The sequence below is a fragment of the Callithrix jacchus genome, chromosome 10 (genome assembly GCF_049354715.1).
Source record: "Callithrix jacchus isolate 240 chromosome 10, calJac240_pri, whole genome shotgun sequence".
Lineage (NCBI taxonomy): Eukaryota > Metazoa > Chordata > Mammalia > Primates > Cebidae > Callithrix > Callithrix jacchus.
In genome coordinates, this window is record NC_133511.1 from 18421272 (window position 1) to 18435967 (window position 14696).

Below are 14696 nucleotides of genomic sequence, written 5' to 3' on the forward strand. Positions count from 1 at the left end.
AACCACCACTTTCTAGATCACTCAACATATGTTGGCTCAATGAAAAAGTACTCAGTGATGTGTTTGTCCTTAGCACATGCTGAATTAAATCATGTCATCAATTTAAGTATGTGTGCTGTCATCATCATTTATTAAACTGGCCTATGTATAATGCATGCTTATATGTACATTATATATACGTGTATACATGTGTAGATATGTATATACATGCATTTATTTCTTGTCCTTTCCACTGAAAGAACCAAGTAGCAAACAGGATATCTAATGCCTGGGGTCTTGGTCCCTAATACTACTCCACACTAAAAAGAATCAAGGATCCTTAGATGTCAACACTGGGCCACGGTAGGTATAATACAAAACCTGGCATCATGTTATGTCAAAAAGCAAGAAAGCAGCTGGGCACAGTGGCTCACGTCTGTAATCCCAGCACAAGGTGGGCAAAATCACTTGAGGTCCAGAGTTTAAGACCAGCCTGGCCTACATGGTGAAACCCCGCATCTACTAAAAATACAAAAATTAGCCAGGTGTGGTAGCACGCACCTGCAATTAGGCTGAGACATCAGAACCACTTGAACCCAGGATAATGAGGCAGCAGTGAGTAAAGGTCATGCCATTGCACTCCAGCCTGTGTGACAGAGCTAGACTCCATCACCAAAAAAGAAAAAAAGCAAGAAAGTACTCAAGAAAAACGAAGGGGATACATCATAAAAACACAGGAACCAGCTTGAAAGAGCTTACACTGGCCAGATCTAGGATATTTTTAGAATTAAAAATAAAAATAAAAATTGGAAAAAAAAAAGGTAAGTCTAATTCCATACTGATAACAGATACATATGGGTGGGGGAAAGGGAAGCTTCTTTTCTTTCTTTTTTCTTCTGAAGACATTCTGAGAGAAGTTTCTTCTTTATAGGGCCAAATACGGAGGGAGTGCTAGAATTGCAAAGTCATCATAACCAGTCATTGCAGACATGAGATCAAGCATAGGTGCTATAACTAGGGGGAAATTTCATTATTTTTTATGCAATTATCATGATTGAATTGCAAATCACAAAATATAAAGTCAAATCCCAGCTCTACCACTCATTAGCTACAAATACCTTTGACTAAGTCAAGTTTTTCAAGCTCATCACAACTGACATTTTGGGCCACAAAATTCTGTTGTAAAGGGCTGTCCTTTAGCACCCCCCACTGATGATACTACAAATTGCTTAATGCCCCCGGGGAATAAAAATTTTCCCTGGTTGAAAACAATAGGCTAAGAGAACTAAATGCTCTGAACTTTTGTTTTCTCACCCACAAAAATGGGAATAACCTAGCCTGAATATCTGTCTTACTGGGTTTGAGGAGGAGGGTGTCAGTGGTGTTACTGTATCTTCATGGTGTTAAAATTAAAATGCACCCCAGATTGCTTACTAGTGTCAAGTGAGAGGGGAAAGAGCAGTAACTATACAACACAAATATCTGACAACATTAACATCATCAAAGAGGAACAAATGGACACTATGTACACCTTCAAACATGATACCCTGAGGTGGCCATAATGTGATTTCTGCATTATTCTGGCTGAGAATGCAAAAGTTGAACCTACTTGAGAATAACAGAAAATCCCAAATGGGGAATGTTCTATCAGTTAAAAAAGAGTGCCAGGCATAGTGCCTAATGACTATAATCCTAGAACTATGGAGAACCCAGGAGTTTGAACCAGCCTGGACAACATGGCAAAACCCCGTCCCTACCAAAAAATACAAAAATTAGCTGGGTGTGATGGCACATGTCTGTAGTCCCAGCTTCTCAGGAGGCTGACACTGGAGGATCACTTGAGCCCGGGAGGTCAAGGCCGCAGTGAGCCAAGATCAAGCCACTGAATTACAGCCTCGGTGACAGAGCAAAGACCCAGCCACAAAAAGACAAACAAAAAACAAGAAAAAAATACAGGAATGGGGGAAGAGGTTGTATGCTGTATTTTTAATCTGTCAACATCAAAAAAGAAGAGAAAACATTAAGGAAATGCTAACGATTAAAAGATATGTAACTACATGTAATACCTGACCCTAGACTGGATGCTGTATAGAAGAAAAAAACTGCTATAAAGGACAGGTTTGGGTCAATTAATAATTAGAATGACAGATGAGATAGAATTATTTTATCAATGTTAATTGACAGTAACTGTACTGTGGTTACGTAAGAGAATATCCTATTCTTAAGAAATAAACATTGAAATATTTAGAGGTAAAAAGGCCATGATTTTCTAGCTTACCCTTTAAATTTCAGAAAAGGTGTGTATACATGAGAGAGAAATGTTAGTTCACCATACTACTTCCACAAAACAAAAAGAAAACTGTTTAATACTTGACACATAACTTTATATATGTGATAAAAAGGGTAAACATACCTGAATAGGAGATGGCTTTTCCCAGCCCATTTCAAAAATTCCCATCAGTAACTCCCTTTTCAAACAGTAATCTTCAAACTCATTTCCTTTTGTGGAGGTCACATCCTAGTCAAACAAACAAAAGAAACAGGGAAAGAATAAACAACACTGTGTCCTTTGGTAAATTTATCTATGTTTAAGAAAATTTAGTTGGGCACAGTGGCTCACGCCTGTAATCCCAGCACTTTGGGAGGCCAAGGCAGGTGGATCACGAGGTCAAGAGATCGAGACCATCCTGGTCAACATGGTGAAACCCCGTCTCTACTAAAAATACAAAAAATTAGCTGGGCATGGTGGCGCGTGCCTGTAATCCCAGCTACTCAGGAGGCTGAGGCAGGAGAACTGCCTGAACCCAGGAGGTGGAGGTTGCAGTGAGCCGAGATCGCGCCATTGCACTCCAGCCTGGGTAACAAGAGTGAAAGTCCGTCTCAAAAAAGAAAATTTATCTTGGCTGGGCATGTGGCTCACCCCTGTAATTCCAGTACTTTGGGAGGCTGAGGCAGGCAGGATCACCTGAGGTCAGAAATTTGAGACCAGTCTGGCCAACATGGTGAAAGCCCATCTCTACTAAAAATACAAAAAATTAGTGGGGCTGGTGGTGCACACCTGTAGTCCCAGCTACTCGGGAGGCTGAGGCAGGAGAATCGCTTGAATCCCAGGAGACTGAGCTTGCAGTGAGCTGAGATCCTAACACCGCACTCTAGCCTGGGTAACAAGAGCGAAACTCCGTCTCAAAAAAAAAAAAAAAACCTTATCTGACTTTAGTACTTTACCTGCCCAATCTTAAATATATGCAGATTACTTGCTGTCATCTGTATTTCAACTTTTCCTGAAGAATAACCACTCTCCCCACTTCGACACACAAGCTATTTTAAAAGCTGTTTTGGGAAAGGACACTTGGTAAAAACCTTTTTATTTTTTTTGAGACGGAGTCTGGCTCAGTCGCCCAGGCTGGAGTGCAGTGGCATGATCTCGGCTCACTGCAACCTCTGTCTCCTGGAATCAAGCGATTCTTTTGTCTCAGCCTCCTGAATAGCTGGAAGTACAGGTGCCTGCAACCACGCCCAGTTAATTTTTGTAGTTTTAGTAGAGATGGGGTTTTGCCATGCTGGACAGGCTGGTGTAGAACTTCTGACCTCAGATGATCCGCCTGCCTTGGCCTCCCAAGGTGCTGGGATTATAGGGGTAAGACACTGTGCCCAGCCCTTAGGCATAGTCTTCTAAGGACAGTGAAATAGTGTTGTTGTTGTTGTTGTTGTTGTTGTTGTTTTTAACACAGGTATCATGCTATGAATTGCAAAGCACAAGACATAAAGGCAAATCCCAGCTCTACCACTCATTAGCTACAAGTATCTTTGGCTAAATCAAGTTTTTCAAGCTTAGCACTACTGACATTTTGGGCCACAAAATTCTTTGTTATAAAGGGCTGTCCTTTAGCATCCCCCCAATGATGATAAGCAAAACATGTTTCTATAAATTACTAAATGCCCCCGAGGAAAAAAAATTCTCCCTGGTTAAAAACAATAGGATAAGAGAACTAACTGCTCTGAACTTTTGTTTTCTCATCCACAAAATGGGAATACATAGACTGAATACCTATCTCACTGGGTGGGAAGAAAAGGGTAAGAGTGGTATTATAGTCCTGAAACCAATTTCCTGCAGATACCGAGGGACAGCTGTATTTTACTTCAAGTCCCCATTCCCCCAGTTATTCTAGTTGAATTTTACAACCAACTTACCGAAGTTTTGATTCTTAGATCCTTTGGAGGGAGTTTTAAAGTCTTTTTCCAGTCATCACCAGGTCTAGAGAGAATACAGTAAATTTAAAGTATCGAAATTCATAGCATCCTACCTAACAATACGAAAATGATTCCTCTCAATTATAATTAAGTTTTAAAAAGCACAGTAAGTTTTATTCCACTTAATATATTTAAGAAGAGAATTAAACAACTTTAGAAGATGTGTTCTTATAGAGAAACAATCTTGGAAGGATAAAAAAATCAAGAAGAGAAGGGATTAAGGCATCCATCCTCTTAAGCAATATGGTATATAGTGTAACTGCTGTCAAAAGGTGTTTTGTTTGACCTACACAGTGTGTGTCTTAGTTTAAATTCGTTTAAATTAGTTGTCAACATTTAAAAACTGTAAGATTTTATATGTATTATAAAACTCCCAGGCTCAAGCAATCCACCTGCCTTGGCCTCCCAAAGTGCTAGGATTATAGATGTGTCACCACTGCTACTCTCTCATTTGAAAAAGAAGATAATAGGCCAGGCATGGTGGCTCACACTTGTAACCCCAGCACTTTGGGAGGTCGAGGTGGGCAAAACACTCGAAGTCAGGAGTTTGAGACCAGCCTGGCCAATATGGTGAAATCCCATCTCTATTAAAAATATACAATTTAGCCAGGCATGGTGGCACGAAACTGCAGTCCTAGCTACTCGGGAGGCTGAGGCAGGAGAATCACTTGAATCTGGGAGGCAGAGACTGCAGTAAGCTGAGATCACGCCACTGCACTTAAGCCCGGGTGACAGAGGGAGACTCTGTCTCAAAAATAAACAAATAAGCCAGGTGCGGTGGCTCACACCTGTAATCCCAGCACTTGGGGAGGACAAGGGGGGGCAGATCACAAGGTCAAGACCTTAAGAACAGCCTGACCAACAGGGTGAAATCCCTTGTCTACTAAAAACACAAAAATTAGTTGGGTGTGGTGGCCCATGCCTGTAGTCCCAGTTACTGAGGAGGCTGAGGCAGAAGAATCACTTGAACCTGGAAGGCAGAAGTTGCAGTGAGCCAAGATCACATCACTGCACTCCAGCCTGGGCAACAGAGCAAGATTCCAAGTCAATAAATAAATAAAAAACAAAATAGGTTAATATAGTTACATCAAATAACTTATGTAAAGCTCTCAGTACAGTGCCTTGCAAAATAGTAGCACAGTATTAGCTAATGAACATCTCTTAATCTTTTATTGGAAATGCTAGAAACCATGAAAGAGAATAAAAACAAGGAGAATATAAACAAACTTTTCTTTTTGGCCAGATAAAAACCTCAAATAATAAATACTCAAATCATCTGATTAAAAAAAAAAAAAAAAAGATCGGGGAACATTGCAGACAATGCTTTTAAACTGTGACACGTCTGAAAAAGTTTTCACTGATTTCACTGTAGCTGTTCTTACCAAACCAAAGTTCTCAAAACATCTCAAATGCTCAATTTGTTGAAACAAAACAAAACAAAAACACTTAATTTTACTTAAAACTAGGTCCTACAAAATGCAGATATTCTAACACTGGTAACTCTTTGCTACCAATTCCAAGGCTACTAAAGCGTTTCCTTTCCCCCCACCCCCAGAGGTAGTCTTGCACGTCACCCAGGCTAGAATGCAGTGGTACAATTTTGGCTCACTGTAACCTCTGCCTCCCAGATTAAAGCAATTCTCCTGCCTCAGCCTCCTGAGCAGCTGGGATTATAGGTGCCCACCACCACACCTGGCTGATTTTTGTATTTTTAGTAGAGAAAGGGTTTCATCACGTTGGCCAAGCTAGTCTCAAACTCCTGACCTTGTGATCCGCCCACCTTGGCCTCCCAAAGTGCTGTGATTATTAAGTGTGCGCCACCATGCCTGGCCTACTAAAGACTTTCATCTCAGTCTATATCATCAAAGTTTCTAATTTAAAAATGTCAGTTTGACATGCTGTCAAATTCAACAAAATAGTGAATAACAATGCATAAGATACAATGCAAAACCTCCCCTCAAGAAATTTATAATCTTATCAGATGAAAAACTATTTAAAGTAAGAAAATAAGTGACAGAGATAAGTATTAGAAGAGTTCTGAGACACCTGATGGGATCTAGAGGACTTCATGGAAGAGATGGCACAGAAAAGGGATTTTAAAAACTGACAGAATTGAAAAGAACCCATTAATCGTAGGAAAACCAGAAAAGAAAAATCAAAACCCACTGTTGTCTCAAAATCAGAAGTTTTTATTCTTTTGAGATGGGGTCTTACTCAGTCATCCAGGTTTCAGTCCATTGCATAGCTCACGGCAGCCCTGACCTCCCGAGATCAAGTGATCCTCCCATTATACCCAGCTAATTTTTTTTATTATTTGTAGAGACAGGGTCTTGATATGTTGCCCAGGTTAGTCTCAAACTCCTGGCCTCAAGTATCTTCCCACTTCAGCCTCCCAAAGTGCTGGGATAAAAGGCATGAGCCATCACAACCAGCCCCAGAGTTTCTTAAATAGAAAACATTCTCACAGGCCGGGCATAGTGGCTCACACCTGTAATCCCAGCACTCTGGGAGGCCAAGGTGGGCAGATCACCTGAGGTCAGGAGTTCAAGACTAGCTGGGACAACATGGTGAAACCCCATCTCTACTGAAAATACAAAAATTAGCTGGGGGTGGCAGTAGACACGTGTAATCAATCCCAGCTACTCGGGAGGCTGATGCAGAATAATCGCTTGAACCCAGGTTGCAGTGAGTCAAGACTGTACCACTGCACTCCAGCCGTGGCAGCAGAGTGAGACTCTGTCTCAAAAAAAAATTAAAAATAGGCTGTAGCACTGTGAAAGGTCAAGGTGGACAGATCACTTGAGCTCAGGAGGTCAAGACCAGCCTGGGAAACATGACAAAACCTCATCTCTACTGATGAATGCCAGCAGTCCACAGTATTTGTAGGACTGAGGCAGGAAGATCACTTAAGCCTGGGAAATTGAGGCTGCAGTGAGCCATGATCGTGCCACTGTACTCCAGCCTGGGCAACAAAGTAAGACCCTGTCTCAAAAAAAAAAAAAAAAAAAATTTATAAAAAACCATTAAAAATCGTCTAAATTTTGCTAACCTATTTATGTTCTGCCAAGACAAACAACAATTATGGAAATATCCATTTCAATACCAATTAAAGCATTCACCTTAAAATAACAGAATATACACTAATACCAATTCTCCCAGTGACCAAACCAATTCTGTTGAAAATTAGTTCTTACAGGTCCTAGTGAACTAACATACAGTAACTGTATGACAGTCTGGTAGCTTGCATAAGCTGAAAAGATCTGAAACATATACCTCAGTTCAGTAACCCAGTGTCAATATCTCATAAAGATTCCTAGAGATTAAATTATTTTCTATGGCAAGTTCTTAACAAAAGCCAAACATCAACTGGAGTCAAGAATCTTAAATGTTAATCTTTAGAATAATGGTTACCATTCAAATACTGTAATTTAAAGCATGCACTTAAAAGTGACAAATAGCCTACATAATTTCAGCTTAATTTAAAAGGAAAAATGCCCTCTAGTAAGGAGGTGCTTCAATTTTAAAGTTAACAAAAAGTTTTTGAGACTGTTCACAATTGTGTTCTGTGAGTTCAATTCTTAGTTCCCTTTTTGTCTCTGAGTAAAAGAAAAAAAATTATTTAGTTATTTATTTTTGGTAGGCACAGAGTCTTGCTATGTTGGCTAGGCTTGTCTCTTAACTTCTGGATTCAAGTGATCCACTTGAGGGAGGCCTCTCCAAAGTACAGGGATTACAGGCATGAGTCACCTCAACCGGCCAGCTTTTTTTTAAGTGAAAATCCTAAATTCCATAAGCTAAAAAAAATTATGAGTGAATTTTCTATGAGTAAATAATGCTTGGAGTTCGGAAGGTTGGGCAAGTCTTTAAAGCCGCTAAAGACTCAGATTGAGCCTTTAAATTTAATTGAGCCTTTAAATTTAAAACTTAAATTTGGCTTTATCTGCTATTTAACTAGGGTAAGGTGCAGTCATTAAGGACACTAAAAAAAAAAAAAAAACTATACTGACAAAAACAAGATGACTCTAATAATTTTATTCATTTATAACAAACTCAGCTAATAACTTTTTTTGAGATGGTGTTTCGCTCTTGTTGCCCAGGCTGGAGTGCAATAGCTCGATCTTGGCTCACTGCAACCTCTGAATCCTGGGTTCAAGGGATTCTCCTGCCTCAGCCTCCTGAGTAGCTGGGATTACAGGCATGCACCACCACACCCAGCTAATTTTGAATTTTTAGTAGAGATGAGGTTTCTCCGCATTGGTCAGGTTGGTCTCAAACTCCCAACCTCAGGTGACCCACCTTGGACCCCGCAAAGTGCTGGGTTTACAGGCATGAGCCACTGTGCCTGGCCATAACTTCTTCACTAATTATGAAAGCCAGAAATGTCTCAAAAAATAATTTATACAAAATTTGTGTATGTCATCTGTCCTTAGAATCATTACTTGCTAGAAAAATTATGGCAGAAACACACTATTCTATTGCAAATACCTACTGGCCATAAAACAAAGTAATCTATCCTCTATTTGTAATCAAAACTGTTAAATTCAGGTATAAGTATTAATAGTCAACACCAAAGAAACAAAAATCTTGGTTCCCCAAGAGTGTTTATGATTTATTCTAACACTTACTTAATAGTGGTGGTCATACTCTGTGCTTGCTGCTGAGTGCCATTATTGATTGTGTTGGTGTTTTTCAGCTGGTTCATCTGTTGCTGTGTCTGTGTGCCCCCTCCTCCAGGGCCACCACTGGGTTTCACAGGGCCCCTCAGCTGACCATTTTGACTGGACAGACCCATTATAACAGGGTTCTCTGTTCTGGCCGTGCTCATGCTGTTTTAGTTGCAAAGATGTCTTTCAAACTTCAAAACTTTTGAAAGTCAGTAGAGAAACTGTAATAACAGTTTATTAGGCTCTCCAAAATGAAGAGATAAATATGTCTTGCTCAATAAATGAGTCCTTTATTGCAATGCAGGCAAGCACCTGTTAAGTCTCTGAACGGTAAGCAGCAGTAACTTGCTCTCTTGCACGGAATCAACTTTTTATTTTGAAAAAGCCTTCTAACAAGCTTGAGTTATATTTGAATTCACTCACGTCAATCTGAAACAAACAAACAAAATTAAATCAGTAAACTCAACAGAAAAACTGTTTTCTTTTCAAAAGAATCCCTTTAGAAGAACTCTCATCTTTTACATTAAAGATTTAATACTATAGCTACTTAGACCAAATCACTAGCCAAGCTTGGAAAGACACAACTTTGAACTATTTCAAAAACACAATGAAGCCAATCTAAAACATTTAAAATTGTTAATTCAAAGCAACCTAGAGAAGATTAGGTAGAAAGACACGAGTAAATTAGTACTACTTGTCAAATGACAATCTCTTCTCTTCAGTTTCCTCCCCAGTGAATTCGCTGAATCTTTGACATCTCTGAAAGTCAGTGATTCATTATACTTAATTGCATTACAACTCACTGAAGTATCACACAATTTACTTAGTGTAAACCTGTATTTGACAAGACAATTCATTAATTTTCTTCTACTTCTAATATCAACTGAGAGTCCCTATAGATTTAAGTGAGCTTTGACTTGAACTTTACACTTCTCAGAAAAAAAAAAAAAATAGACCGTTGTGCCCTTATGAATTTCAACTATTAAACTTTATAGGTTGGGCATGGTGGCTCATGCCTGTAATCCCAGCACTTTGGGAGGCCAATGTGGGAGATAACTTGAGGTCAGGAGTTTGAGACCAGCCTGGACAATATGGTGAAACCCCATCTCTACTAAAAATACAGAACGTAGCCTGGCGTGGTGGCGCACACCTGTAACGTAGTCCCAGCTACTCTGGAGGCTTGATCCCAGGAGGTGGAGGCTGCAGTGAGCCGAGATCATGCCACTGCACTCCAGCCTGGGTGACAGAGCAAGACCCTGTCTCAAACAAAACAAACTTGAAGAAAAATGTATTTTCTTTTCTCTTTTGTTTTTGTCCTTTAAAACAATAAAGGAAACAGTCAAGAGAATAGTGTATTTCTGCCATAATGTATTCGGCAAGTAATGATCCTAAGGACACATGATACACACAAATTTTGTATAAATTATTATTTTTTTTTTGAAACTGACAAAAACAAGATGACTCTAATAATTTTATTCATTTATAACAAACTCAGCTAATAACTAATCTGATTTTACATAGTATTAATTAAACAGGAAAATTCCTGTGCTAAAAAAAAAAAAAATCCATGAAAGACTAAACGCATTAGTAATTTAAAGAAAACTTTCCATCTGGGTGCGGTGGCTCATGCCTGTAATCCCAACACTTTGGGAGGCCAAGGCGGGTGGATCATGAGGTCAGGAGTTTGAGACCAGTCTGGCTAATACGATGAAACTCCGTCTCTACTAAAATACAAAAATTAGCTGGGCATGGTGGCATGTGCCTGTAGTCCCAGCTGCTCAGAGGTCTGAGGCAGGAGAATTGCTTGAACTTGGGAGGCAGAGGTTGCAGTGAGGAGAGATGGCAAAACTGCACTCCAGCCTAGGTGACAGAGCAAGACTCCATCTGGAAAAAAAAAAAAAAAAACTTTCCAAGAAACCCAGAGTAGTAAATCTAATTAATACTTAAAACAAAACAAAACAAAACAAAAAAAACTGGCAGATGGGCACAGTGGCCCAGGCCTGTAATCCCAACACTTTGGGAGGCACAGACTGGTGGATCACCTGAGGTCAGGAGTTCGAGACCAGCCTGACCAACATGGTGAAACCCTGTCTCTACTAAAATACAAAAATTAGCTGGGCTTGGTGGCAGGCACCTGTAATCTCAGCTACTTGGGAGGCTGAGGCAGGACAATCGCTAAAACCCAGGAAGCAGAAGCTGCAATGAGTCAAGATGGCGCCCTGCACTTTAGCCTGGGCAAAAAAGCAAAACTCTGCCTCAAAAACAAAAACAAAACAAAAATGGCCAACCTCATTTTAAAATTATCCTGTAAATGGAAATCTCACATTTATTTATTTATTTATTTATTTTGGAGACAGGATCTCACTCTGTTGCCCAGGCTGGAGTGCAGTGGCCCGATCTCAGCTGATTGCAACCTCCGCCTCCTGGGTTCAAGTGATCCTCCTACCTCAGCCTCCCGAGTAGCCGAGATAACAGATCCGGCTCATTTTTGTATTTTTCGGTAGAGACGGGGTGTCATCAAGTTGGCCAGGCTGGTCTCCAACTCCTGACCTCAAGTGCCTGCCCAAAGTGCTGGAATTTCAGGGGTGAGCCACCGCTCCGGCTTAAATCTTACTTTTAATTGTAGTTAATAAAAACATACAAAGACCTGAAAACAAAGCCCTACTCTCTTGGCTTTTCATTTAACCCCGTTACTTTTCTTTTCTTTTCTGAAGTGGAGTTCAGCTCTGCTGCCCAGGCTGTAGTGTTAGTGGCACGATATCGGCTCACTGCAAACTCTTGTCTCCCAGGTTCAAGCCAAGCGATTCTCCTACTTCAGCCTCCCAAGTAGCTGGGATTACAGGCACCCACCACCACGCCCAGCTAATTTTTTCTGTTTTTAGTAGAGACGGGGTTTCGCCATGTTGGCTAGGCTAGTCTCAAACTCTAGACCTCAGTTGATCCGCCCGCCTCGGCCTCCCTAAGAGCTGGGATTACAGGAGTGAGCCACCGCACCCGGCAACCCCATTACATTTCTTACCTAAAATACACTAGCTTACGAGTGTTGATTCTGCTATACACCCAAGGCATTTGAAACTAAAAATTTTCAAGTCAACAGATCTCAAAATTTATGAGAAAACGCTCCTTCATTACGCCTTCCTTAAAAAAAAAACTGAACAAGTTGCTCACAAGCAAATCCTGATTATCACATACACAAAGTTGTTTATTCGGAAGTCCTTCTAACTCTGACCTCTTAAGCAGATATGGTTAACAGCTACTTTCCTGTATTGACGGGTTTATATTATGATCAGCGATTCACGCAGTTCACACAGACTTAGCTGTTAGCAAAGCACTAAGAGGATGAAAAGGGCAACCTCTAAAGACCAAATGATATCATCATTACCGTCCATCATGCACAGTAAGAGCTCCTATCTCCTTAAATCCAAAATGAGACTATGTGGTAACTGCTCCCTTCTTAAACTGAAACCTGCACTGCAGCTTTGTCTCAGAGAAGGAAATATTCCTCCTACCCCTTCCCAATTTAGATTTGCAAGTTATCGCTCTACATTAAAAAAAAAGAAAGAAAGAAAAAAGAAACGTAGACTAGAAACGTAGACTAGTTGGGAGGAGCCCCTAGCGAGTTAATTACAGCACTCCTCAGATCGTAGTTAGCAATTGACAGTTTCACACCCAAAACAGTATCGTCATCGCCAACAAGAGCTTTTATTTGCAAATGCAGCGCAGCAGTTTCTCTAAGCTTTGCCTGCAAGTTGGGGTGACAGGGTTTTATTCTGAAGGGAAAAAGGGGGCTGTGGAAGAGAAAACAGAGAGAGACAGGGAAAGAGACAAGTCAATGACGGAAGCCGCGTAACTGCAGGGAAATAATTCATCGCCCTCTCCCTCACCCCTCAAAACACACTTCAAGTCAGCTCCCTCTGAACATAAACACAAAAGGTAGGGGCTCTGCAATCCTATCTGCGCAATTTGAGCCAGCAACCAGCTCCGCCAGTAGGAAACAATAGGGACTCTCCCCAGGAGACCCCGAAGGGACCCCCCCAACCCAGAAATCCCCCTCCTTTCCTCCAACAGTCGGGAGCTCCATTAGCACCCTCCTGTTACTGACCCGCAAGGCCTACTGCAATCAAGCAGCGGCGGGTTCGCTTCCAAACCGAGCTCTCCAATACAACGTCCCTGCCGCCCCCTATAGGGCCGCCTCGTACCCTATAACCTCCACCATCATCCCCCTAAGTCCTGGCCGCCCCCTTCGGCCTCATATTCCCTCGACTTCCATAAGGCTCCTCCGAGCACTTAGCCCACTCCTCCTGCCGACCCTGCCGCGCACCACATTCCTATATTCGCCTCCTCTCAGGCGCCCCCACCCCAAACAGCTGCCGCCCGCCTTCCTCCCCAGACTCGGCCAGGCCTTAGGCCTCCGCCCGACGTAGCCCCTCAAAGACGGCCCGGGGTACTCCCCGCAGCCCCCACAGCACCTCCGACCTCGACCCCACCACCTCACCCCTGGCCTCGCGGCTCCGGCCGAGTCCCACCAAGGAGGCCACTCCCGCTCAGCGCCCTCGGTCCTTTATTGTTGACTCGAAGCTCCCAAAATGGCGGCCGCTCCTTCCTCCTCGGAAACCTCCGCCCGCCCCCACCCGGCCCCCTCGCTACGGCCTCCTCCCGCCCGCCCCCCCGCCCCGCCTCACACCGAGGGCCGCGTAGCCCAGCCGCCAGCACCGCTGGCTTCCCCCGGCCATCCAGCCCTACCTCCTCCGCTGCCCGCTCTCGTGGCGCCGCCGAAGTCGCCGCCGGGCTGAGCTAGCTCGGCGCCTCTGCCCCTCCCTCGCTCGCCAGCTCGCCCGCCCGCTGCCTCCTCCCTCTTTCCCTGTCTCTCCTCATGGCGGCGACCGCGGCTCCTCCTCCATTCAAGATGGCGAAACCTCGGCCGCCGCGGCGGCGGCGTCACTGCCTCCCCTGCCTGGTGGTGGGAAGAAGCCGGGCCGCGAAAGCCTCCCGAGAAGAAAATGGAGGGCTCTTCTTTCACACCGACAGGAAAAGTTCGAGGGGGAATACGAGTTTCTTTCCGAAGGGACAGGAGGGCTGCTTTCCACAGCTGCGAAGCGACTGGGGAATAGTGGCTGGCAAGGGTCGCCCTGCCTTCGCCCCTCCAAAGTAAAAATTGGGAGTTGAGACCAGAGGAGGATCTGCTTATTCCATGACCAAGGATATGTTTTGAAAACTGGCCCTAGGGCAGCTGCTCGGGGACAGGAAGCTGACCTGACGTCTCCTGCGAGCCCGGGAGGCTGAGGCCGGGCCTAGGGGGCCGCTTCCGAGCCTTTCGGGGCGAGGGTCCATGCAGGAAGGCGCGGAGCTAGCGGCGTGGGGACGCCGGCTCACCTCTGAGCGTGGGGGCGGGAAAGAGGACTGGCAGTGCCTGGAGGCAGGAGGGAGGACTCCAGAGCGCGCGCGGGGGGCGCTGCGCCGAGGGGCGGGGCTGGCCTGTAGGGCGCGCCCGGTAGGGGTAGGGCTCCTGGCTTGAGGGTGCGCCTTGGGGGAAGGCACGGGCAGAGGGCGCGCCTGGGGATGATAAAGCGGGTACACCGAGCTTGAGGGTGCGCCTGAGGGGTTCCCATAGGGTGGGTACCAGACTCGAGGGCGACCCTGGGGGGCTGGGGGCCAAGGCACGGAGCTTGAGAGTGCGCCTCGGGGGGCTGCAGGAGGAAGGCAACGGGCTTGAGCGCGCGCCCGGAGAGGACCGCAGGGGTCCCGACTGTGAGGGCGTATCTTGGGAGACCTGTCGGGAAGGAACTGGGAGAGGAGGCGTAA

The 14696-nt window shown here is 43.8% G+C and overlaps 1 protein-coding gene across 5 annotated transcripts in view; it reads right to left on the reverse strand.

The window, feature by feature from the left end:
- DDX6 (DEAD-box helicase 6) overlaps window positions 1–14299 on the reverse strand; it is a 52188-nt gene extending 37889 nt beyond the window's left edge. The window contains exons 1-4 of one of the 5 annotated variants that reach the window (XM_078339657.1): window positions 14268–14299; window positions 8856–9323; window positions 4171–4234; window positions 2393–2497 (exon numbers count right to left, since the gene is read on the reverse strand). In XM_078339657.1, the coding sequence (XP_078195783.1) occupies window positions 2393–2497; window positions 4171–4234; window positions 8856–9055 (369 nt within the window). In that variant the 5' untranslated portion in view covers window positions 9056–9323; window positions 14268–14299. Of the gene's footprint in view, window positions 1–2392; window positions 2498–4170; window positions 4235–8855; window positions 9324–13389; window positions 13483–13637; window positions 13705–14147 lie in introns of those variants that run through there. The other 4 variants (XM_017977594.4, XM_002754495.6, XM_009006952.5 and 1 more) reach the window with 4 other exon arrangements.
- Between the last annotated feature and the right edge of the window lie 397 nt (window positions 14300–14696).